The sequence below is a fragment of the Odontomachus brunneus genome, unplaced genomic scaffold, assembly GCF_010583005.1.
Source record: "Odontomachus brunneus isolate Ranch 3 - 2012 unplaced genomic scaffold, Obru_v1 Obru_scaffold_082, whole genome shotgun sequence".
In the NCBI taxonomy this organism is placed as follows: Eukaryota; Metazoa; Arthropoda; class Insecta; order Hymenoptera; family Formicidae; genus Odontomachus; species Odontomachus brunneus.
Genome location: NW_022639532.1, coordinates 87,586 through 112,818, shown reverse-complemented (window position 1 = coordinate 112,818; position 25,233 = coordinate 87,586). Strand labels below are relative to the sequence as shown.

Here is a 25,233-nt window from a genome sequence, read left to right as displayed (position 1 = left end):
GGGGGGGGGGGGGGGGGGAGATGATCGATCGAGAAATCGCTGGCGGCTCGCAGTTTTGCGTAGAGAATGGAAAACGACAGCGGTGTCGGTTTCTACCGGAAAATTGGGTACTCGTCGTCGTGATATTAATTGCCGCACCACACATGCCGAGGCAAGGCCAGGCAATCTCATATTCCGCGCGTGCGATTGCGTGTTGCAATCGCGGACGAGTAGAAAACCGCGAATTTTTTTCCTTCCCTCTACTCTCCGCCGCTTCGCGCGCTCGCAGTAGCGGTAAAACGGTCTCGCCAGGGAATTGATTGACTTTCACTGCCGCGTGAACCCTCTTTCCTTCTCGATACGTTATTGCATTTTCCGTTACGTTCCTCTAAAATCGCAAATGCGTGCGCCTCCAGCCAAGCACACGAGCGGTACGCATAGAGACTTGCATTAATAGTTGTTTAAAACTCGCCTCACGTGAAATACTCGCATCGAAACTTAGGTACGTATTAATGGTCGTTACTGGAAACTTGTTTCAAATGCGATACTCAGAATTTGAATTAGATACGAGCTTTTTCAGCTGAACGCGATTAGATAAACACTGACATAGATAACGTCATATGTACATGATGAAATTCAAATAAAAAAACTCAATTTAACTCTAAGTGTAGATCGGAGTATCTCACATAAGACATGCTTCAAGTCAATCATTACCATGAGTCTTAGAATCAGATGTAAATTTTTTAGTTAAGTCACAATTATAGGAATTACGATTTCTGAGTATCTTAGAATTATAAGGCAAGTTTCAAGTGTGACTGTTAATACGAATGTTACACAAAAATATTATTCTATTGAGATGAGAAAAGCCATCATTCAGTTTACTTGCCTTCTTTGAAGTAACGATTATTTTCAGCAAGGAATATTTTCTTGATAAAATTGTCTCAAATTCTACTCATCACAAATTTTAAGAAAGATTGTTGTACTCAAAAGAAAAATTTATTCTCTTCACAAGAGTATCGCAAAACTTCAACGAAGAAAAGTTGGTTTGAGCCTCTATAGTGAGCAGACCAAATTTTTGTTTTAATCTAATATTCTTGACTGAAATGCCGAATCTACTAGGATTCAGAGCGTATTTCGAAGAAATTTAATCCGGCTCTAAACAGAGTTATCTCACATGAAGTAACTTTCGCGATTAGCTTTTCCAGATTTGGTTATTTTCCAAGCATGTTGCTAGGATCCCAATACGGTTCGTCTAGCCACATCGAATAGATTGATAGATCGAATCGACGTCAGCTGACGTCAGTCATACAATTACACCATATTTGGCAATTCGTATTGGAGTCCTTTCCAAGCAACGCGCTTGGAAAATAACACCGAATCTGTTTGGAAACGTTAACCATCAAACTCGCAACGGAACACAAATTTCAAGAGCCAAATTTCTCACTGTAGAACCAACTTAGCGGCATGCGTAGCTCCTCGCAAGAGAAACAACTTCAAATCACGCTCCGTGGACATCGGGCTTAACATATAGTTCAACTGAAGGACTTGAACCTGACTCTAAATAAGAATCCGAATATTTTGCATGAGACAACTTTCAACTATCGATACACACGTGCAACACGGTGCCGAGCGCAATTTTCGAAATTTCCGCCGTCGAGACTCTCGACTCGCTCTGTCGAAATGTTTTCGCGAGCTCCGTTCGGATTACCGTATTCACGTGATCAATCGCGAACGAAAGGCCGATAGACGCGTTTATCGCAACCAAGTCCGGCTGACAACAGCGCGACGCCAGATATCTTCTTACCTGCTGCTAATCTACTTGTCCAAACGGAGCGAACGCACATACGCGTCGCGCCGAACGCGATGCCGAGGAGAAACGCCGCGGAATTCTGATCGCGGTCAGATGAAGAACGCGCATGTGTCGAGACACACTTGAGGAGCGAGATGCCTCTTACCGGCACTACGGTCGTCGGTATACTGAATGGAACTGCGTTGCTCCGGTTGCGCCTTCACCTCGCAATGATCGCCCAACCGGCGGCCGTGTCTCGTTGCACACTGTGCACGTATGTCCCGCGTGTCAGTTCATGTGTTTGCACGCGTGTTTACGTGCGCGTGTTGCTGTTATATAGCCGCGAAATTGACGTATCGCGATGACCCGCGGTGACGAGCTCCCATCTGAATGTCAATATCGTTCAAATACGGTCCGTGCAAATGATACAGTGATGGCCGCTCAGTGTTGGACATTGATCGATCGAAACTCTGCTGACTAAAATAATTGATAAGCAATAAATAAAGCCAGGGTTGTGAAGTAACTCGTTAGTTGTAACGAAGTTACAGTTACATTTTTTCGGTAACTGTAACTTAACTCAGTAAACAAGGAACATTAAATTAACGTTTAGAAACGTTGACTTCATGTGCATTGTTTGGACATTTTTTAATAATATGGCATTTTATATTTTTCACATGATATTTTGCGATATGATTTTTCTGAATATTGTTTAAACGTTTTAAAAACATTACAAAAAATATATTTTCCAAATGTTATATTAATATTTATTTGAGATCAACGCAACATCTTAAAAATATTTCTGACGATTAAAACGTTATGGCAACCCTATTTCAACAGTATTGAAACTTTCAAATCGCGGTCAAAGTATGTTCATAATAATGTTCGATACAATATTAAATACTACATTTTTGAGAATATTACAGGTTCTTGAATATCATTGTAGTAACGTTATATTAATGATTTCTTGCTTACTGGGAACTTAGTTACTTTTTCCTCACCTGTAACTGTAACATAACTTAGTTACTTATTTTTAGTAACTTGTAACTTTTTTAACAATTACTTTAATAGTTACTTGGGGAACATAAAATAAAATTAAAATTATGTAGTAATCGTATTAATTTAATAACCCAAATAGCACAGAGAATTAAAAAAGAATCCAGTCGTATGTCACCAATTCTGAGTTCATTTTCAGATGTAAAGAGAATTTTCTCCAGAGTTTAGTTTAAAGCTTAAAATGTGAGATTTTTATATTTACGATAATAATTTACAATCATTTCAATAAAGTAACTTAAAAGTAACGACTCGTTACATTTTGAATAACTGTAACTGTAACGAGTTACTTTTCACAGCCAGTAACTTGTAACTATAACTAGTTACTTTTAAAAAGTAACTTTTCCAACCCTGAATAAAGCTAACCACTCGTCACATATGTTATTATAAAAAATTCGATCGATTAGTGAAATCAATTATCGAATCAAACTTTACTTTTAGTGATTATATCCTAATCAATAATGAATCCAATTGATCGACTCAATTATTTATGATTATATATATGCATGGAAATTGACTAAATTTTTATTATTACTGCTTTGCCGATTATTTTTATTAAATAAACTTTCAATAGGTTAAAAAATACAAATCTATTAACTAATACGACTGATTGAACTGGCAGGATCGATGAAAAACCACGGTTAAAGTCGAGTAGAGCTTATCGCAATATTCCATTTTTATTTTCTGTTCCGTTTTAATTATCAAATTATTATATGTACATTCAAAGTACACTACAGTAAATTTACTTGTTTTGATTATTTCATAAGTCTATATATATTCGCAAACCTATCATTTTATCATAAGCATCAAATTTGTTCAAAATACATTCTAAATCCCGGTAAGTTTAGCATTTCACTCAAAAATATGAAATTAAAACAAAAAATCGATTTACTCACTACATAAAGTCAATGTTTTCCTCAATGAGCTTTTATAATATTCTAGTAAAGATAATAATTTCTTCTTGTTTTGAGAATATGATAATAAACTTTTTTAAAGCTTGAGAATATGAGTTTTTCCTCAAACTTGAGAGTATATTTTAAAATTATATTATCCAAAAAATATTTTTTGTTAGAAATAACTTACTTAAGAGAAGGAAAATAAACTGAGTAATCACTTTTCTTAGCAGCAAAATGATATTTTTCTGTGTGTATATTCAAAATTGCTATATTTATATAAAATTCGCGGTAGATTTATCAAGAATAAATGAGAGAGTAACGCGTATTTTCTATTACATTTAAGAATTTGTTCGATTATCTTGGCACTGCTAACGTTGACTCCCAGCGGATTATTGTCGTTTTTTTTTTCTTTTTTTCTACACGAAGATATAGTCGATCGATCCGTAGCCACAGAATCCCACCTGTTTCTGTGAGTTTCGCTGAGCCGCGGGAAGGATAGGGTTCTTTTGGTAGGGAGTAATCATTGAATAACCACTCTCTGATTAGATAAAAGATAAATTATATTTTTACAGACGGAAGATTTTTTTTTTTCGCATGTGGAAAATATACGGCAGTAATAACGAACAATAGCCTCGTGCAAAAAAACACTCGACTTAAAGTTAAGTCCACAAATCGAGTGGATGTTTTCTCTAGTCGAGATGACTGTTTGTAAGATGTGGAGTAATGTGCCGAACAGAGTGGTAATCGCTATTTTTATGCGCGGCGCGTTTCGCATCGACACGCGAAAATTCACGCGACTCCTGATTCTCCTAATTCCTTTCTAAAAGAAATGTGCTTTACTATCTTCTCCTTACAGGATAGTTACTCTAACTGATTCAATAAGTATACCTACTTTCTTCTACAATTTTCTCCAATACGTTGTATTAACTTTTTTTCTTTAATTTTATTTGCTGTATTTTGATTGCGCTTAAGGAGAACCTTTCCAGAATGCTAAAGAAATCCATATATCGCAGAAAAAAGAACATTCTTGTTTGGAAATTATCTTCATCTTCAGGGTTGGGTAGTAATTAGTTAAAAAGTTAAAAGTTAAATTAAAAAGTTAAATAGCTTTAACTTAACTTAGTTACATTCTTACACTCATAACTTTTAACTTAACTTAATTATATTTTATCGGTAACTATTAACTTTTATTTCAATTATCTTGAAGTTATTATCTTGAATATGTCATAAAGGTGTTGAAAGACTGTTCAGTGCAAGAGGGTTCATTTTCGACAATCTTCGAGGAAAAATATCCGATAAAAACTTCGAAAAAATTTTATTACTTAAATTTAATAAGTATCTGTAAATAAAACATGTTTCCAAATAAGGTGTATATTTGTTTTTTCCGTTATTTGTAAAACTGAAACCCTGAAGTCATAAAATGAAACAAATTTAACTTTTAACTTTTTAATTACTTTTTTTTATTAACTTAACTTTTAATTCAATTAATGTCATTAAGGATTAACTTTATCTTAACTAAGTTAAATTTTCAAAGCCATTAACTTTAACTTAGTTAAAAAAAAAAGTTAACTTATCCAACCTATCTGATAAGTTAACTTATCTGTTTATCTTTGATGAGTTAATCTTCAAGTGAAGTTATATTGAATTTCAAAACTTTCAAATTCTTCTAACAAAATTATATATAGTTATTTTTATATCAAACAACGATTGTTTTATGTATGGACATGGTTGGTGGCGTGCAAGAGTTTGGATGCTTGATTAACGTGGCGCGTGAGTTTGGGATGATTTTAGTATGTTAGATTAAATATAGGGCGCCAAATAGGGGAAATTATGTAGGAATGAGTGCGTAGATAGTGTGTAAGTGAAGGCGAAACAAGGCGTTAAGTAGGAAAGTAGGATTCAAGGTGGAAAAAGTACATAGGTTCGAATAGGTAGGAATAGAGTTCGGCATTATAAGAAACGAGTAGTTAAAATAGAGTGAATGATGCAGATAAGTTTAAATTATAGTATAGTAATGCAGAAAAAATTATCGACAGAGAAAATGTGTAATAAGTGGTACTAGAAAACGAAAGTACACAAGGGATGGGGGAAGAAGGAGATACAAAAAATGGAAAGAAAAGATTGGTTTGGGATAGGGAAGTAAAGTAAAGATATACAGGAAGAGAATGACACAAGGATTGATATGAGACTGATGCTATACAAGTAAGAAGGGTGACGTTAGTAAAGAATAAGAAGAAAAAGGAAGAGATTCTGTTTTATATATATGAAACAATAATTGTTAATTTGAATGCATTAGTTTTAAGTGGATAAAAGGGAATCTGAAGCATAACACATATTTAGAAACATCGCATGCTCAATATCTGCTGCTTTCTATTAATGAGCATTATTTTTGAATAATAAGAATACAAATCTCTCTTCGTCAAAGAAATCATATGAAATATATTCTTGCAAATAATTTATCTTCATTTAATACCACAAGATAAAAATATTTTCCAAGCAAGAATGTCCTTTCTTTTTATATACCTATGAATTGCGCACGTGCTCGCGATTATGTAACAACAAAGCCGACGTTTGAGCAAAACGTTTTGTTCTAATCCGGTTTTGCGCGTAGATAGATAATAAACGCGATCGATTACGCGATACCATTTATCGCGAACGACGTAAATGCAAGCGACAGTAAGCGACGTAAAGGCAGTCTTGAAAGCGTTTAGAGATGATTTGGAAACATGCCCCAGACTATTCAAAACAACCTCTGTCAGGCATGTAATTTTTGTTCGAAGGGAAACGCATTCACTTTAAGTGAACCCTTATAGAAATATCATACTAAGAATCATTGACAATTACTTATTTTCAGTATTAAAAATATTGGATAATAAGTAATTATCAATGATTCTTAGTATGATATTTCTATAAGGGAAGTATACTATTAATCTCTCACGAATAAGTAATGAGAGAATAATCTGCGATCGCGAGAAAGAAACTCATTAAAACTCGCGTGTCATTAAATAATGTGAGAATTTCCGATCACTCGATCTTTTATCTAATTTCACGGATTAATCACTAATTTCAAGTAAACCATATTGAAAAAGAGCATTTATTGAGAAAATTTTAAATTACTTTATATTTAGTTGCCCAATTTGGGTTTATTTATAGAAATAATGATATCATCCGATGCGGCCACAAGTTATTGACATTTAATTTCCATAATTATGTTCTGCGTTATTGTGTTACCTCACACATACACACATCCGAATCAAATCAAAACATTAAACTACTATATGATTATTTTTTACGTTTGTATTTCTTACAAAAAAAATGATATAAAAAAGTTAAATCAAGTATCAATAATTCCTGCAAAACCAACTATATTAAAGTGTTGCACCAATAAGAGTAAAAAATAAATAATGTGTTTGAGGCTTTCGCGGTGTCCATGAATATTAGATTTGGTTTCCGAGTTGGAGCCGTCTGAATTCTTCTTTGGGTACAGTCCAGTAAACGCTACAAATGCTTTGTAACGTTTTTACTTCTTTCTCTTTCTTCATTCGAAAAATAGGACAAGAAAGAGAAACGCTGCGCAGCATTTGTAGCGGTTACTGGACTGCGCCCTTTGTCTGATTCCGACGTTTCACGAACATTTCAGTCAGCTTCATCAAGGAGGAACGACTCGATATAAATAATGTATTAAACAAGGTTTTATAAACAATCTAGCATCAAGAACTAGCATTCTAAAATATGTACTAAATAATTTGGTTTATATTTGAACCTTTTGCAATGTCAGAATCTCAAAAATCAAAATGCAAAAATGCTTAGCTCGGAAACACGCACAAACGTGTTAAAACGCAAATCTCAATAAATCGGTGCGCCTTATATTTCGTGTTAATTGCGACAGAACATTTTATAGATTTGCAATGGAAATTTTGACTTTTTCTGAAAACTTTAATGCGCGAATCGAGCACTTTACGTGGGTCTATTAATTCGACGTCGTCAAGCAAGATTTGACTCGCAAAAGGGAAAAACACATGAAATAATCCACGATATTTACTTCAACAGTTTCTTTTTTCTTCCGTGAAATGTCGTTCAATCATATATCGCCGTTTAATTTTTAATTAATATTCTCGCATTAATAAAGCACTTTTACGCGGCCAATTTGATCGGGTTGTACGTACTATAAGTGAAGTGCGCGTTAAGTAACGTATCAAATTAACTTTTTTTTTCTCGACACACTGGTACGTTTTGAGAGAATGACGATACTTCGCGTGCATGCGGGTTATTTCAAGATCACATTTGGCGGCCGACGACGACGTCATCGTAATAGTGTGCCTTGCATATGCAAGGTTAATTAAGATATGTATAAAAAACGCAATCGTAAATCACACGACGACTGCATTGATACCTTGAGAACCATCGTAATTACGTTCACTTGTTCGTATTTTCGAAATAACGAGGCGGCGTTGAAACCGGTTTGAGTATTTCGCGTATCAACGTGACATTAATCGAAATGTCTGCAGTTTTTCTTTCCTTTCTTCCTGAGCTCCTTGTTTTCCCCCCACTAATCGCGTATCCAACGTCAATATATGTATCGTGACAACAAAGCCACTAGTTTTTGCCGACGTAACCTTCCCGTGTGTCCTTACGTACTTTAAACACTTCTTATGATCCGCGGCGAGCCTCTATTGGTGAAAAAACGAGCGAAGAATAGAAGCATTAGAATCGTACGTTTAGTGCAAGGCACATTTGATTGTACACTCGAGGCTAAATAGATTGCTCGCTACTTTTTATGTGAGTTTTTTTATGCGAACGCATGCATCTTGTACAATGGAAGAATACTCTCCCGTTGGAAAACAAATTCTCCTATTGGACAAAATGTATAAGTTGCGGAACTCACACAAAAATAAGACAACCTATGACCCATGACCGACAAAAATCTATGGCCGGTATTTATAGTCGGGTCTTATATTTAAGACCATTTTAAGTTCCCCTTCAGATACGTAGCCAATAAAATGATCCATTCATTTCAACATCTGAAAATAAACTTAAGACGATCTTAAATATAAGATCCTATGAATACTCACTTATGTATCTTACATATGAGACAAGTTTCAAGTGACAGCTATTAATATGGGTCTAAATTCAAATCGAAATATTTTACCTGAGGCAAGTTTCAAGTAACGGCTATCAATATATTTCTACGATCCGTATTAATAGTCGTTACTTGGAACTTTTCTCAAGTGAGATACTCGGATTTCAACTCGGAGAGTAAGATAAAAGATTTCCTATTGAATCGCAACTACAGATGAAAATGTCACGTTTATCCACTGGGGGAAAAATTAATTAATCTTAAAATCAACAAATATTTCTTTGATGGGTGCCATTAACATATTTACTTAAATCTAAATTCTCTTTATTATAATCAAATATTGTTTACCTGATTTAAGTAAACAATATTTGGTTTAAATAAAGAGAATATAGAGAATAAAGAGAACATATTTAAATAAATATGTTAATGGCACCCATCAAAGAAATATTTGTTGATTTTATCTCACTCTAAATAAAAATCTGAGTATCTCGCCTGAGGCAAGTTTCAAGTGATAGCTATTGATATGTGTATCTTTTCTTACATCAAGCGAAATACATAAAACTAGAACAAAGCGTAAATAAAAATAAAACAGAGATCTCCATCCCGAAGTTTACGGGACGAAAAGTGAGGAGGAAAGTGAGAAAAAGTGAGAGTGTTGCAAACGCACGCAATAAAATAAGGATCACACGAATAATTCTCGACTCGTGGAAAGAAAAAAACCAAGTGATCTAAAAGCGATTCAGCCGTCGATGCATAACGAAGTCGCTTTTCTAGCTAACTTATACCGCGCCATTATGTTTGCGTCATACCGTGCTCGCGATTAATATTCGCGAATAAGAAATGTCACAGTGATATGAAAGACCGTTCTTCGGAAAGAAAGAAAACCAATCGGGAGAGAATATCGCAATTTATTTGCGCAACAACTAAGACGCGCGATAACTAGCAAGCCGCGTTTATCACACTAAAGGAGCAGAAGAGGTTACTAGAATAACTAAAGTCAAAATCAATATATTCTTTTTATTGATTAGGATTATAGTTATTAGTTCATGGAACGGATTAAAAAAAAAAACATTTCGCAAAATAAGAGTTATGAAAAATCAAATTGATTTTTGAATTTTTTCATTGAAAAAATTCGAACTAGTAAAATAAATAAATAAATAATTCTTTTGAAATTTTTGAAATACCTCCGAAAAGATGTCCAGACGAAAAATTTTAAAAGAAACTTGCGATCTCAGGAAGACAGGAATTATTTTATCGACCAGAAGATCTCTCGTGCGAATTTATCGACTGTAGAAAAATCCGGCGTCGAAACTGAAGATCGAGCGAGTCTTGAACTTATCGATCGATACCCGATATATTACCTGCTCTGCTATACTTTTTGATATTCGTACAAAAAATTATGATTTCTCAAGTACTGTTAAGAAACAAGAATACGATAGAAATCGACTACAGTAGAAATTCCAATTCCCAACCTAATCCTGGACATTCTTGTTACTTTGATCTTTAAATACGAATATTTAAACTTTCAACATAAAATATATGTGTATATTCAATACATGTTCATATATTTTACATTGACAATTTCAATATTCGTATTTAACAAAAACGATAAAAATGTTAGATATGTGTCTTGACACTGACACTTTTACTTAACTTTATCTAACAAGGAAATCCACAAATTTAGATCAAAATAACAGATACATTTTTTATCATATGTGAAGTTTCGCAAGTTTAGGGGGTGAAATACCCTTTTGAAGAAAACCGGTTTTTTTCATTCAAAATAAATATAATAAAAACTATAAAAGATAGAAAAAAATATTTTGAATAAAAGTTGAATGGTTTAAAGAGTACTTTACAGAAATTATTTTAATAATTATAATAAGAAGAAGAATATTAATAAAAAAAAATTTTTTTTCAAATAATTTCTGTGAAATACTCTTTAAACCATTCAACTTTTATTCAAAATATTTTTTTCTATCTCTTATAGTTTTCATAATATTCCCTTTAAATAAAAAAAAAAATGATTTTCATCAAAGAGGTATTTCACCCCCTAAACTTGCGAAAGGGCACATATAATAAAAAATTGTTATTTTTATCTAAAGTACAACATATTACAAGTTCATGAAAATCGAAGGCGGACGCTGTGTACGGAGAAAAATAATTTGCTAGCCCAGCAAGTTTTCTACTAGTCTAGCAAAATCTTTTCGTTATATTATATAAACAGCAAAAAAATTTGCTAAGAGTACTAATCATTATTTGCTGGACATAATTTACTGAATCTACAAATTATTTTGCTGTAAGAATTATGATGGATTTATATAAGTAGTTGTAGTTTTGCTTCAATAGCAAATAAATTTGTTAAGGATACATTATTTTGCATCAATAGCAAATTAACGTGATTCTTAGGACAAATACATTCAACAAATTTTTTCTATTCTAGCAACAAAACTACTTCTGCTCTGATAACGGATAATTTGTAAAATTAGTTACGTCAACTAAATTTTTTTTATGTCACTATGAATATGCAGTAGCAACGACGATTTTGCTAAAAGAGCAAAATTATTCCGTGTGGGTTTCCTTGTAAGATATCATGGGAGTTATAATTCGCAAGCGCGGATAATATTCCAGCACACACACGTTTTAAAAATGTTTTCTAAACGTTAGAACGTTTCATAACCGTTTCCAAAACGTTTCATAACGTTTCTGAAACGTTTTTCATGAGTAAAAATGTCCACTCAAAAAACGTTAGGTAAAACGCCATTTTTGCGAAAAAAATCATTGAAGAAACGTTTTATAAACGTTTCATAAATGAAACTTTTCATGAATGAATGGTTTCAGAAAAGTTCTTATTAAAACGTTTCTTATTAGTACTTTACGATTCTGAAACGATAGATATGTTTAAGAAACGTTTCTGATACGTGTATGTGTTACCTGGGATGCAAATTCAAAAGTTCCTAAACTGTTGTGACAGTATATTCGATGCGGCCAAAGCAAAGAAACCCATTATTTGCAGAAGTGAGCCGCGCTCCAATGCATTACGTTAATGCGCTCTGAAGGGTATAGCGGCGGAAAGATCAAACGAATACTTTAGAAATTAACGTCACGATTGTGCATCGTCATATGCGTCATTGGTATGAGAGCATAGCGACGTATTTTCGTCGGCGACGAATATATTTCAACGAGTCTCTCGTGCTTTTTGACAAATCTCCGCGAATTATCTCGCAAATTGGCTGACACACGAACTGATATCGGCCTCCAGCGATCCGCCATATAATCTTCGCGATATTGAACAGTCTCCTCCCCAAAAAAGATGAAAAAAGAGAAAGGAAAACATTGAAAGCCATCGCGTATGAGGGCCGTCCGGTCACAGGTCCAGGCGTTTTAACCGGTTCCTTATCCTTCGAATTTCTACGGCTATTTTTCAGAGATAGAAGGACACATCGGTCTATATATAGTTCAACGATCTTTCGCGAGTCCCTGTAATTTCGCCGGACGCACAATGGTTTTGTGTCCTCGCGTCTTTCTTCATTCGCGCCTCTTTCTTTCTTGTTTCTTTTTATTCGTGTATCGGGGCACGCGCGCTCATTGTGAGTCACGGTGTTTTGAATAGTTAAATCGAGAACGTGACAGAAATCGCCGATCGTCCAGACCGACAGTCTACGATCGGTTCTTTCTGTTTTTCGGCGGCATCTACACGGAGAAAATTGTACGGAGAGAATTGCACTATAGAATTCTGTAAGTAAAGAATAAATCGACATTTTGCAGTAATTTATTATTCCTTCGTGTGTTGCGATATATGCTATTTGTATTTTTGGAACTGAAATGTCCTGTTAAGATATTTGTTATGTTTCTAGCGAAATTTTCTGTACGGAAAGAATTTTATAATGAATATCATTGTAGAATTTTGTAATCGAGGGATCGATTAACATTCTGCATTAATTTATTATCTTTTCATTTCATATATACTATTTATATTTTAGGAGCTGAAATATTTACTATAAAATATTTGTTTTAAAATACTTACTATATTTCTTACGAAACATTACTTTAAGAAACATCACCTGAGGAAACATTACTTTAAAATGTTCAAATTAACTTAAAATTCTTAAAGTTACTTAAAGTTATTTATAGTCAACTGTAAGTAATTTATACTTAATTATAAAGAACGTTAAATAACTTTAAGCAACTTTAAATTAATTTGAACAACTTAAAGTAATTTTTCCTAAGAGAATTTACTGTGCAACATAGAGCCTTATTCTGAACTCTCTTTTATCGAGAGATGTACCACTAAAAAATGTATTTACTCGTTAATTAAGAGGAATTATAAGTTATATTTAGACGTTTTTATCGACAGAAGAGAATTCAGAATAAAGGCCATGAATTTTACTGTTTATATTTAAGCTTCCATTAAGAAAAAAAAAAAATTCAAAACCGGCTCCAATTTTAAAGCTGTAGTCTTTTAAGGCTCCCTGTATCTCGCCAGCCATGTCAAATTTGTGACGTCAGAAGCGAGAAATGTCAGCATGTTTGCTGATAAAAGTTCATTTTTTAATAAAGATAGATATAGACGAAAGAGTATTTAAGATAACTTGAGTACTCTTATAAAATTGCAAAGATTATCTCTTTTCCTTAATGATTAATAAAAGTTGTATAATAAATGGTGAAATGAGATACGTAAAATGAGGAAATATTTTGTCTGCCTGATTTCATAAACAGTATAATTATTTGGCCCACACTGCCAGAAAAATATAGTAAAATTGAAAAAGAACTTATATGAATAAAACTATAATATTCTCTCTGTGTATATTTGGCGTACCATACGTGCAGATCTCGACAACGGGAGCGGCAGAGGACTCGTATATCGCGCATGATAATTTCGTATTACATTAACAGTCACATCGCGCTTGTATTCTTTCATTTCCCCTTGTTTCTTGCGTGGAGTCAATTGCACGACCCAGTTCGTCTGGTGTCGTCCTTTCACCGATGTTTTGCCGGAGAAATATTACAGTTTACCTACATTTTCCCCCATCGCGATAAAATCGCGATATTGCGCGCGCGTCGCAATCCTTCAAAACGTCTCCTCTTCCCGAAGAAGGATCACGTATGGCGAATATATAATATATCCGTTTCAGCGACATATGTTTATTTTCTCATTTAATTATTCACGGGAAAACATCTTTTGTGGTTCTACAAAGCGAGAAATACACTCGTAAGAGTAGAATAATAAATTCCATTAGCTTCCATTAAGAAATAAAGAAAAAATTCGAAACCGGTTCCAATTTCGAAGCTGTAACCTTTTAAGGCTCCCTGTATCTCGCCAGTCATGTCAGATTTGTAACATCAGAAGCGAGGAATGTCAGCATGTTTGCTGATAAAAATTCATTTTTGAATAAAGATAAATATAGACGAAAGAGGATTTAAGATAATTTGAGTACTCTTATAAAATTCCCAAAGTTATCTCTTTTCTTTAATAATCAATAAATAGTTGTATAATAAATGGTGAAATGAGGAAATATTTTGTCTGCCTGATTTCACCATTTATTATATCACTATTTATTAATCGTCAGGAGGAAGGGATACCTTTCGAACAATTTTACAAGTATGTTCAAACAGTCTCAAGTGCTCTTTCGCCCATATTTAGCTTTATTTAGAAATGACGCGTAACATTCATCAGTGTATCGTCCCTCGCTTCTGACGTCACAAATTCAGTACGGCCGCGGCGAGATACAACACTGAGAGAAAAATGTATGATATTTGGAACTATAATGGCAAAGATTATAATTAGGAATATCATTTTTATAGTAAATATCACCATAATGTTTGTAATATTTACAATATAAGCATAGTATAATTGATACTTATGTAAAACTTTTATCGAGAATGATAATTATTTGAAATAAAAAATATAGTAAGATAGCAAATATTAAATGGTAAGAGAAATTAACTATTTTATATAGTCAATATAATTGGAATATTTGGAAAATATAACTATATATAACTATATTTTAAAGCGTGCCTTACCATACACATAGAATAATAAGATGGTGGCTGTGTTCTGCTATATCTTCATATTTAAATGAGTAAATCTGTGTTCATTCTGCTATATCTTCATGTTTAGATAAACTATAAATATATGTTTGAGGCCAAAACGAAATATAGTGAGATTATAGTTATTCCAACTATTTTTTTCTCTCAGTGAAGGAACTTTAAAATGTTGAAATTGAAGCTTTATTTGATCTCACTGTGTGTCGTCGAGCGTCTGTCACAATTCGGAGGCGAGCGGGACTATTGAATTGCCATTTCCTGCAGGGAGAACGCGGATTTTCGCCTGATTAATTTGACTTTTTACAATAAGGATTACGTGACAGCGCAATATTCGTCACGGTTCGCGTGACGGATTGCAGCCTGCCTTTTGCGCAATGACGAAAACGCAATAACGAAGTTATCCGACGGACGAAAACCTCATGCAATATCCGCAATTATCTTCACCACACACGTGTGACACGTGCACAAATGTGACACGGCATGCATCTCAGTGTACGCGATGAAGAATTCTAATCGACCTCGAGTCAACGGAGGAAATTATAGAGAGGTCTCGTACAATTTGTGAAAGACGGAAAAGAGACGCAGTGATCGCCCGTCAGTGATTGAAGAAAATGTCAATTTAACTGTTAGTTAAATTTCATTACTAGTGGATAATAGAATTGAAATTTTATCATAATTCAATATCAGTGATAAAAAGTTTTTATTTAATTATAATATAATATTAATGATAGAACTTTAATTTAATTATTGAGATTATTAATAGGTGCATGCAGAAAGAGAACATTCTTATTCTAAAAATATCTTTGTTTGTGACGTGTAGATCTTGAAATGAAGTTACATGACGCTAAAGAAAGACAAGTTACTCGCATCAATATATTTCCATACAGTACAAGAGTTTGAAAAAGATTTCAGAAAGATCTCAGAAAAGTTCAGTGTTTCTGAAACCTTTCTGAAAGCTTTTTGCAACTTCTGTGCTGTATGAGTTTATATGATTTAACGAAAAAAAATATATTCTTATTAAGAAATAACTTTCATGAATGGGAAACACAAAATATTAGGTCAAAAATATGATATTCTTAAATGTCGAAAGAAGATATCGTTAGAATTATTAGAATAATCATATTGCACTACCATTGGCGAAAATTATTTTTGAACAATATAAACAAGGATTTCTCCTCATCGAACCATATAAAATATACAAGGTGATTCCCCTGAGGTATTTTCAGAAAAAAATGTTTGGAACAAAAGTTTCTTACTTTTTTGTATGTAATTCGAATATGCAATCAAAAGTGCTATGTTCCATTTAAAAAAATTTAATTGGCCTTAAAATGTCCTCAACACCTCTACTCGTAAACTAATCGTTTCTACCATATGATGTCCCCCTTTACTGAGCATGTCGATATAAACAATTTTTTCATATATCTTCAAATTTTGCTAATTATTAAATCGGTCGCCTTATACGAATCAACCTGCATACTTGCAGGTAACTTATCCTCGTTACTAACGCCATGTAATCTTATTTGCAGATTAACATGCAGATAACAAGAAATAAAGGCATTTCCCGAGCACGAATGTTCTTTTTTCTGTGTACATTAGTTTTTATCGAATACTGATTATTTTTCTGAGTGATTTATGTTGAAAATTACGAATATATGATGAAATTCGAATTCGTAAATTTCCAAAGTGTCGGAAAGTTTAGACGAGGCCTACGCGAGCGAGTCGGCGAACGTGCACGGCTGTAGATTTGCCGTTATCGTGCGTGGTATAATCATAGGTCACGCATCGCGGCGTAGTTTCACCGGCGGGGATAAACCTAAGATTCGTTTAGTCGCGCTCTCTTCGGCTCTCTTCGAGATTTTTCACCCTGCGACGCGTCCTTTCCCTGCCATTTCGAAATATTTGTCATACACACACACACACACACACACACATGCATCGCCAGTATGTTTCGCGCGTATTCCATTCGCATCAACTCGAAATTTTTCGCGCCTCTTTCTCGCATTACACGCCGTTGAGAACTTGGAGTCGCGAGGAGAAAACGCAGCACCGGAACGACCATCGACGGGTAGACGAACGAAGAAACGAACGAACGAACTGTCTACGATATCCTGTACGTTCTGTAGATCCTGGACGGCTCGTACTGTAGCCAACACTTCATAAGCCGACACTTCCACGGTACGCTTGGTAATTCGAGAGCACTAGAAGCCGCAGTCAACGTTCGCCGAGCACCTAGTGTACAACGCGGCCGAGAGAGACGATCCGCGTCCTATTTCCTCGACATAGCTCCCTTCGTCGTCGGTGTGAGTCTCGATTTTTTCGATTCCCGCGGGCTCGCGAAGCGTCGATTCAACGCGAAACAACGGGCTTTCTCATCGTGTGCAGGTAATCGATTGTGAAATTTGCGAATTTATGAATTTTTAAAGTGCAGTTGAGCAGAGAAAAGATGTCGCGCGATTGCTCGTTGGTGTAATTTATTTGTTTATTTAAAGAAAAAAGTGCCAATACTTGGACACGTAACTCTGGACATTCTCAGTGTTTTGGTTTTTAAATTTATAAACTTTTAACCTAAAAAATATATATGCTACGTATATTTATATTTTATTAATATATGTACTATATATTTAAAAAAAATATATACATATATTCTATATTTGAAATTTAAATATTAGTAATTAAAAAAGACCAAAATAATAAGAATGTTCAAAGTTAAGTTTGTGTCCAGGCTTTGGAAATTTTACCTTGCCTATTTATTTCACGCGAAAATCCTTTTATTTACAAAATAAAACTCATCACTAAAGTGTCTGAAAATAGATAAGCATACACAGACACAGATAAGGAGATTGTAAATCTAACTGTTCATCTAATAATTAAGCTAAGCAAATGATTAAGTGAAAATAAGCTTAAATAAAAGTAAGCTGAAGTAAATATTCGATGTTCGAATATTGAGTATACACTACAAATCATAAGGCATAGCAAAGCGTTTAAAGGAAGCAACAGAGACTTTGCGAACGTTAAGTATGCCCTTCTAATTCAAAGTTCCGTTTTTCTTATCCTCTGTGTATATGTGTGTATGTGTATGTGTATGTGTATGTGTATATGTGTGTATGTGTGTACAACTTGAGAATTAGAAAGACATATTTAGTGTTTAACTCCTGATCTCGAAAAGAAATCGGAAGAACACGACGCATGACAAGCGTAACTGTACATTCTAAATATTTGCAAAGCTGTATTGTGTGTGTAAATATGCCGCGGCAACTCGTTCTGTCGCTTGGAAGGTTCCAAGGCAGGTAGAAAACAAAGGCAGAAGATACGAGAAAAAGAAGGAATGTAGTAGAAACTGGACGGCGGATATACGAGCGCGTTTTGATTGCAACGCGTAAATTACGACCACTTAATTCGACCTGTGTCGCGTTAATAATAGCGCGCCTAGTTGCATTCACGGATCACCAGTAGATTCGGATGAGAGGCAACTTTCTATCTAGTTGGGTCGTACTTTCTCCCGTCAGCCGGTGCTGTTGTTGATTTGGCTGGTCACAATCTCTATGAATTTAATAATATATTTCCATGAGAGATGAGCTCGCGAGAATGAGACGCGATCCAAAGCGAAGACGATAGTAAATTCGCATAATACATGAGAACACACGTAATACACCTAAGGATGTCAGAAATATATATATTTAAATCACTGTCATTTATTATATGGAACGCGTATGCTAAAAGTCCGTACTTTCCGAATATCGTGAGGAATGTCGGAGGAACGGGCCACGTGCCAAATATTAATGAGAAGTCGACAAGGCATTCTTTTGAATCCTTTTACACTTTGATTATTTAATCGTCCATTCAATTGCTGAATTATTCGTTTAACTTTCTCCAGCAGCCGAAACACACACTCAGCAGATTTATTTTTAATAAATCTGATAAATTTATAATTATTTAATATATTACTCAATAGTATATTAAATAATTTTATTATATGAGATACATTAAATATAATATTAATATGTAAAATAACTTAAAATGCTATTTTATATACTAAAAATTATTAAATTTATTTAATGAAATTTCCATTTTTGCTTTACAAAGACAACTAACCGACGAAGATTTATGATTCGACGTCTTCGGTTATCGTTAAAGAAATATCACGTTACGAATCGCGATTTTCATATCGATTAATCATATCGATTCATATCGATTAATTGGTTCAATGCAAAAACTAACGATCGATTAATGCAACGCCCTTCTGCTGAGTTGCATTATTCAACAGAGGCAAAGTGCGATAACGAGCTCGTAGCAACATTGAACGACATTTGCATAAATTATCTTGATACTAATAATTGTCCTGTCGCACATCAATAATACGTTATTCATATTTTATTATTATCATGGCATTTTAAAGGTGTTCTACTTGTATTGTCGGAGTAACAGCTTGTTCGACGACACTTCGCTTCACTTATTACGCGCGACGACGTCTCGCAGAATGAATCTCAAGGAAGGCGTACATGTGATCTACGATCTATTATTGTTCATCGGGATGACGGTGATTTATTTCACGGAGGCAGCACTGCTCATGCTGATTCCTCGCCGGTATCGCGCCAAATCGATCGCGGGCGAGATTGCCCTCGTCACGGGCGGCGCGGGCGGAATCGGCCGATTGATCGCGATCAAACTCGCGAAACTCGGCGCACAAGTGATCATTTGGGACATCGACCAGCAAGGTGAGGACTTTTTGCCACAATTGCCGCAATTTCTGAAGAATCAAGTGTTCGCGAATCGTTTTTGGAATTTGAAAATCGACCCCGAGTCAATATTTCCAAAAACAGAGATCGCGCGGCGTAAAATCACAGAAAAAAAGAATACGATCTTTGATGAATATTTTAAAATTAAAAACTAAAATTTCATTGAATTGACACTTTCTCCACTACGATTTATTTAAAGGATTCTCTCCACAGACTACTTACAAAGAAACCCACATAAATGTTTATCTCCGATTTTCATGAACTTATAATATGTTATACTTTACATCAAAATAACAGATACGTTTTTTATTATATGTGCCCTTTCGCAAGTTTAGGGGGTAAAATATCCCTTTGAAGAAAATCGGTTTTTTTCATTCAAGGGAATATAATGGAAACTATAAGAGATAGAAAAAAATATTTTGAATAAAAGTTGAATTATTTAAAGAATATTTTACAGAAATTATTTTAATAATTATAATAAGAAGAATTGGTGAGGGAAATATTAACAAAAAAATTTTTTTTAAATAATTTCTGTAAAATAATTCTTCACAAACCATCTAACTTTTATTCAAAATATTTTTTTCTATCTCTTATAGTTTTCATTATACTGGCTTTGAATGAAAAAAAACCGATTTTCTTCAAAGGGGTATTTCACTCCCTAAACTTGCGAAAAGGCACATATAAAAAACATATCTGTTATTTTGATCTAAAGTACAATATACAAGTTCGTGAAAATCGGAGGCGGACACTTGTGTGAGTTTCTTTGTTAGTATTTCTTTTTTTCTTTATTTCTTTAATCATTATATTTTCATTATTTCTTGAATTATTAAATTTATTATTAATTGTATGAACATAGAAAAATTAATTTTTTTTACTGTCACACATATGAGTGGCGTTGGTTTTTCGCGAGAGGTGGCGAATGTATTAACCTGACGTATTTATTTGACTAATCCAAATAAAATTTAAGGAAAAAATTCTTGAATGTTTAAACAAAAAGTAAATGATGTCTGCTGAATGTAATTGTATTGTTTCTTGAATATCATTTTGAAAATATATTTTCAACGATTTTTGTCATCCAGTAGCAAAACTGCTAAAATACACGTTGTGCAAGGAAAATACGCGTTGTGCAAGGAAAATGCGCATTGTGCAGTGTTAAAATTTTCCTATGGCTTGTCGTACGTTAACTTTATGGTTTGTATTATGAGTCGAGTTATAGACACATTTTTACACCTATCTACACGATGCATTCAGCTCGACGCGAAGTACGTGCGTTTCAAACACATTTCCAAGACACTTGGTTACTCGTAAAATTTTTCATTATGACCCCCGTTCTTCCACCTGCACGTTTAATGACTTTTCTGCGTGTTCTGCATACAATGCAATGAGCGCGGATAACGCGGCGCGTCTTTAGATGACTTGCAAGTCGTTTGCAAGAATTCTCTTTTTTGTAAAATCAAACACGCGAGTAACACGAATCGTTACACTGTTGCAAATGAGACGCATATACAGGTCTCGTGGAAGTTGCGGAGGAAATCAAGAAAACCGGGGGAACTTGCCACACGTATTGCTGCGATATCGCCAATAAGGAGGAGGTTTATCGCACCGCGAAAGCGACGAAGATCGAAGTCGGAAATGTGAGTAATGAAACGAGTCGAAGTCGGGTTTTCTTTTGCGATTTCGCATTTAAAGTGTGCGACTATCTAATGGATGATCTAAATGGCAGAATACACAAAAAAAAATCATTCTACTGCTATAAAAAGTGATTATGCGATTTACTTTCCTTCTTTTGAGTAATAGTTATATAAGAATATTTTCTTGATAGTAGTCTTAGAATATACTCGTGACAAATTTTGTAACAGCTCATTATCATTTAATCAAAAAAAGAATTTACAGAAAGAGAATTTTATAGTTATCACAGGGCTTGTAACCGAGAAATCATTTGATATTCTGCAGCAATTCATTTTATATGTGTTACTTATATTTCAAGGACTGAAATATATTATTTAAAATTTATTATGTTTCTTAGTAAGATCTTACTTGACAGCCTATTTCTGGATTACTAAAAGAAATAGTAATGAATAGTATTGAAAACATTTATGTGAAAAAAAATTATAATATTGCTCCATATACAAGAATGTTCTAAAATCTTTTTCGAGTACAAAGCCGGTTCGGCTCTATGTAAACCGACCGGTTTTTGTTTTAATTAAAATTTTTTATTGAAATGCTAAACCTACTGGGATTCAAAATGTATCTTAAACAAATCTGACTTATAACGAACTCACAAGATAGATTTGCTTATATGAGCTTATACGAGCTTATGAAAAATGTATTATTCTGTGTGTAGAATTCATTAGCGCGATTATTTGACAGGTGAGTTTGTTGGTGAATAACGCCGGATATGTGTGCGGCAAAACGCTTATGGAATTGCCCGATCGCGAAATCGTGCGCACTTTTCAAGTGAACATTTTGTCGCATTATTGGGTGAGTGTATGGCCTCCGTTAATTAATTTGCAAAGCATTGCGCGAAATCGTAACAATCCATATCTACGAGTCGAGTGTCCATTTTTTTCTCTCTTTTTTATTTGATAAGCCAATTTAATTCTCAATTTTGCGCTTTACTTGTCACTGCAGATTACAAAGTCGTTTTTAAGAGACATGATGAAGAATAATCACGGCCACATCGTGACGATGGCGAGCGTCGCTGGACTCGTGGGAAATTACAATTGCACGGATTATTCCGCGACGAAGTTCGCCGCGGTCGGATATCACGAGAGCCTCTTTGCCGAGCTAAAAGTATCTCAGTAGCTAAAAGTATCTCAGTAGCACAGTTCATTGGCTTTACATTTATTGGCCCAATATTGAGTACATTTAGAGTCAATATTGATTACATTAGAGTCGTTTACAGAGTTACAAAATTTAGAGTCTTAATAAATAATAATTCGATATTATAGTTATCGATTAGCCGAAAGTCCTGCTAAGCGCACCATTATCGTTAATTGGGTCTGACATATTTTTAAGGTGCACGGCTACGATAAGATTCACATGACACTGGTTTGCCCATATCTCACAAACACGGGAATGTTCGACGGAGTAAAAAGCAGGTCGGTGGAAACACGTATGCACGACGAATGTTAAAAAAAAAACAAGAATCGGTCCAATATTTATGTTTAATATCTCGCACGAGTGATATGTGACCAAACAACTCGTAAAACAGGTTGATGCCGACACTCGAGCCAGAATACGTTGCGGAAGAAGTAGTAGCGGGTATATTAGCAAATGAGATGATGATAGTGTTACCTAACATCATGATGTACCTGCTGCTGTTCAAATGGTGAGTTCGACGAGCGACAAATGCCTCAGCAATTTGATACCAAATTGTCGTCAAATATGACCAAAACTTGACGGCAAACCCGATGCCATCTGCGTCCGCAATATGCTTGGGTTTTGTTAGCAAAGCTTGGTGACAAAATCTGACGCCAAATTGTCGCCAAATATCGAGGAAAGTTTGGCTCCAAACTGCGCCGCACAAACCTTGGTCGGTATTTGGCGTTAGATTTCACCAAGCTTCAGTATTTGGCATCAATTTGACGTCAAACTGAGCCGCACAAACCTTGCTCAGTATCTGGCGCCATATTGGCCAATTTGCCAACAACCTTTGATTTAGCAGATGTTGTGTCCAATTTGATGACATTTTGGCAGCAAAATTTGTAGTCAAGTGTTGGGCAAAATTTGCTCGAGCAGATTTGGCTATGTGGGGTGTTACTCTTGAAAGTTCAACGTAATATTTTGTTGCATATCAGTTTGGTACCAGCGAAAATGTGCTGGGCGGTCATATACCACATCTTTAAAGAGCCACAAGCTATGATGATGTTCAGAGGCCGCCAGTCGAGAAAAGTAACGAACAATGGTAATAATAATACAACTAATTGTAAGGGTATATGTGCGCAATAAAATTATATAAAACTTAAATATGATACTGTGCAAAACATTCTGCCCTCACAAAAACAAGATTTAACAAGTTGTAACTCGATGCATGTATCGAATTTTTTATACACTTCTCCATGAAAGACTTCATGGACTTCATTCAACTAAAATATGAAGTTGAAAATTGCATTTAACATTATTTGTAATTAGATTATTATTATTATTATTATTATTATTTGTTATTATTATATTATTATTATTATAATTGTTATTATTATATTATTATTATTATTATTATTTGTCATTATTTGTCATTATTTGTCATTAGATAATAATATTGGTATTAATAAAAACACCGCGATTATATATGAGGTTATATATAATAATCAATAAATTATTAATTAATAATTATTAATAATTATTTAATAATAATAATAATAATTTATTAATAATTATTAATTATTTATTATTTTATTAATTAATAAATTATATTATATTATATATAGAAATATATAAACCTACTTATAAAGATTTTACTCTCTTCCTTTTTTTTCCTTTTATTTATATTTATACTTCTTCTAGGACGCACAGATCTTTTCTTACACACACATAAGTACGATAGATCAACGTCTCTTTGACAGATCATAACACAACCTGATCTGTCACCATCTGACAGCTGCAAGCAGCACGAATCTAGTCAATTGAGATGGTCAAGACAGCCAATCAGCATCGCGGAAAAGAGGCTTCAAGTTTCGATACATTCGAGATTTTCGGTAACACGCACTTTTTCTGATAGAAAGTGATGACACAGCAAATGATGACACGTTTATGATGTTAATATAATTAACAACTAGAGAATTCAAGTTACAAAATGCTTTTCAAACAATCGCGATATTGTAATTTTTGCCATAGTTACAGCACGTTGAAAATCTCGCTTATCTTTTAAAATAAAGTAACGAAACATTTAATCTGATCTGTGTGACCGCCGTTGAGAACTGTACTTCGATACCCACAGATGTCTATACTAGACTGCTAACATGTTATTGGGATAGCATGGCTTGCGTCCAATGTCCGACAGAGTTTCCGATGTTTGCGAGAAAATGACCTGCATGTATGGAATCTTAAGCCCATTCTACAATTGCGTGAACGTGGTGTAAGTGGTTGTATGTGATTACGACAACCAATCAGAATAAAGCAATCAGTAAATAAAACATTCGGATTGGTTGACTCTTACGTCACGCTACGTTTACGCAATTGTAGAATGGGCTTTACAGCATGTTCGACTCTGGGTTAAAATGACCTGCATGTATGGAAACTCTGGGTTAATCAGCCTACATTTATTGGTCGAATAAGTACTTATAAACTTTATGATTGGCTAGTAGACACTTATGATGTCATTAATCGCTTTCGGAGCGATTAATCCAGAGCCAGTCGAATACGCTATTAGTTTTACAATCTATTGAATTTTTATGATTATGAAAAATGATCTTATAATTCTTATACAGTGTGGTTTTGTAGCTAATATAAGGTGTAGTAAAAAGAAATCCATTATTTTTCCAATAGATGGCTTTAGTAATGTGTATCTCGCGTTGTATAAGTGCGATCGGTTTACGCTAGATGGCGTTAGAAAGATAAGATTTCGTACTAAAAAAACTTCTCAGACAGTTTTGTGATTGTTTGACTCAGTATTGTTTGAGCGCGCGTGAAAGATGGACATTAGCAAAGAGAAAATAAGCC

At 34.3% G+C, this 25,233-nt stretch overlaps 2 protein-coding genes across 5 annotated transcripts in view; one reads left to right on the top strand and one right to left on the bottom strand.

Annotated features, from left to right (window-relative positions):
* The window catches only part of LOC116847643 (short-chain dehydrogenase/reductase family 16C member 6-like), a 23,410-nt gene extending 21,318 nt beyond the window's left edge, over nucleotides 1-2,092 (bottom strand). Inside the window, exon 1 of one of the 2 annotated variants that reach the window (XM_032822847.1) lies at nucleotides 1,935-2,092. The gene's annotated coding sequence lies outside the window, so the exon portion shown is untranslated. Of the gene's footprint in view, nucleotides 1-1,783 lie in introns of both variants that reach the window. The other variant, XM_032822846.1, reaches the window with a different exon arrangement.
* A 10,191-nt stretch (nucleotides 2,093-12,283) lies between these two features.
* LOC116847704 (estradiol 17-beta-dehydrogenase 11-like) lies at nucleotides 12,284-24,469 on the top strand. Of its 3 annotated transcripts, none has more exons than XM_032822989.1 (9): nucleotides 12,284-12,526; nucleotides 19,233-19,551; nucleotides 21,082-21,206; nucleotides 21,943-22,053; nucleotides 22,204-22,365; nucleotides 22,591-22,673; nucleotides 22,787-22,903; nucleotides 23,373-23,479; nucleotides 24,079-24,469. In XM_032822989.1, exons 2-9 carry the CDS (start codon nucleotides 19,314-19,316, stop codon nucleotides 24,132-24,134), a joined length of 999 nt encoding a protein of 332 aa, XP_032678880.1. In that variant the 5' UTR covers nucleotides 12,284-12,526; nucleotides 19,233-19,313; the 3' UTR covers nucleotides 24,135-24,469. The 3 variants fall into 3 exon arrangements, with proteins under 3 accessions (XP_032678880.1, XP_032678881.1, XP_032678879.1); XM_032822990.1 differs by lacking the exon at nucleotides 12,284-12,526 and adding an exon at nucleotides 14,942-17,218 and having other exon boundaries at nucleotides 19,262-19,551; XM_032822988.1 differs by lacking the exon at nucleotides 12,284-12,526 and adding an exon at nucleotides 14,943-17,218.
* The last annotated feature ends 764 nt before the right edge of the window (nucleotides 24,470-25,233 follow it).

Bases quoted from the DNA above. Each gene is read 5' to 3' on its own strand.
- LOC116847704 (XM_032822989.1), top strand. From the start codon at position 19,314: ATGAATCTCAAGGAAGGCGTACATGTGATCTACGATCTATTATTGTTC. The intron at 22,366-22,590 runs GTATCTCAGTAG...CATATTTTTAAG, and splicing joins GCCTCTTTGCCGAGCTAAAA to GTGCACGGCTACGATAAGAT. The intron at 22,674-22,786 runs GTCGGTGGAAAC...CTCGTAAAACAG, and splicing joins TTCGACGGAGTAAAAAGCAG to GTTGATGCCGACACTCGAGC.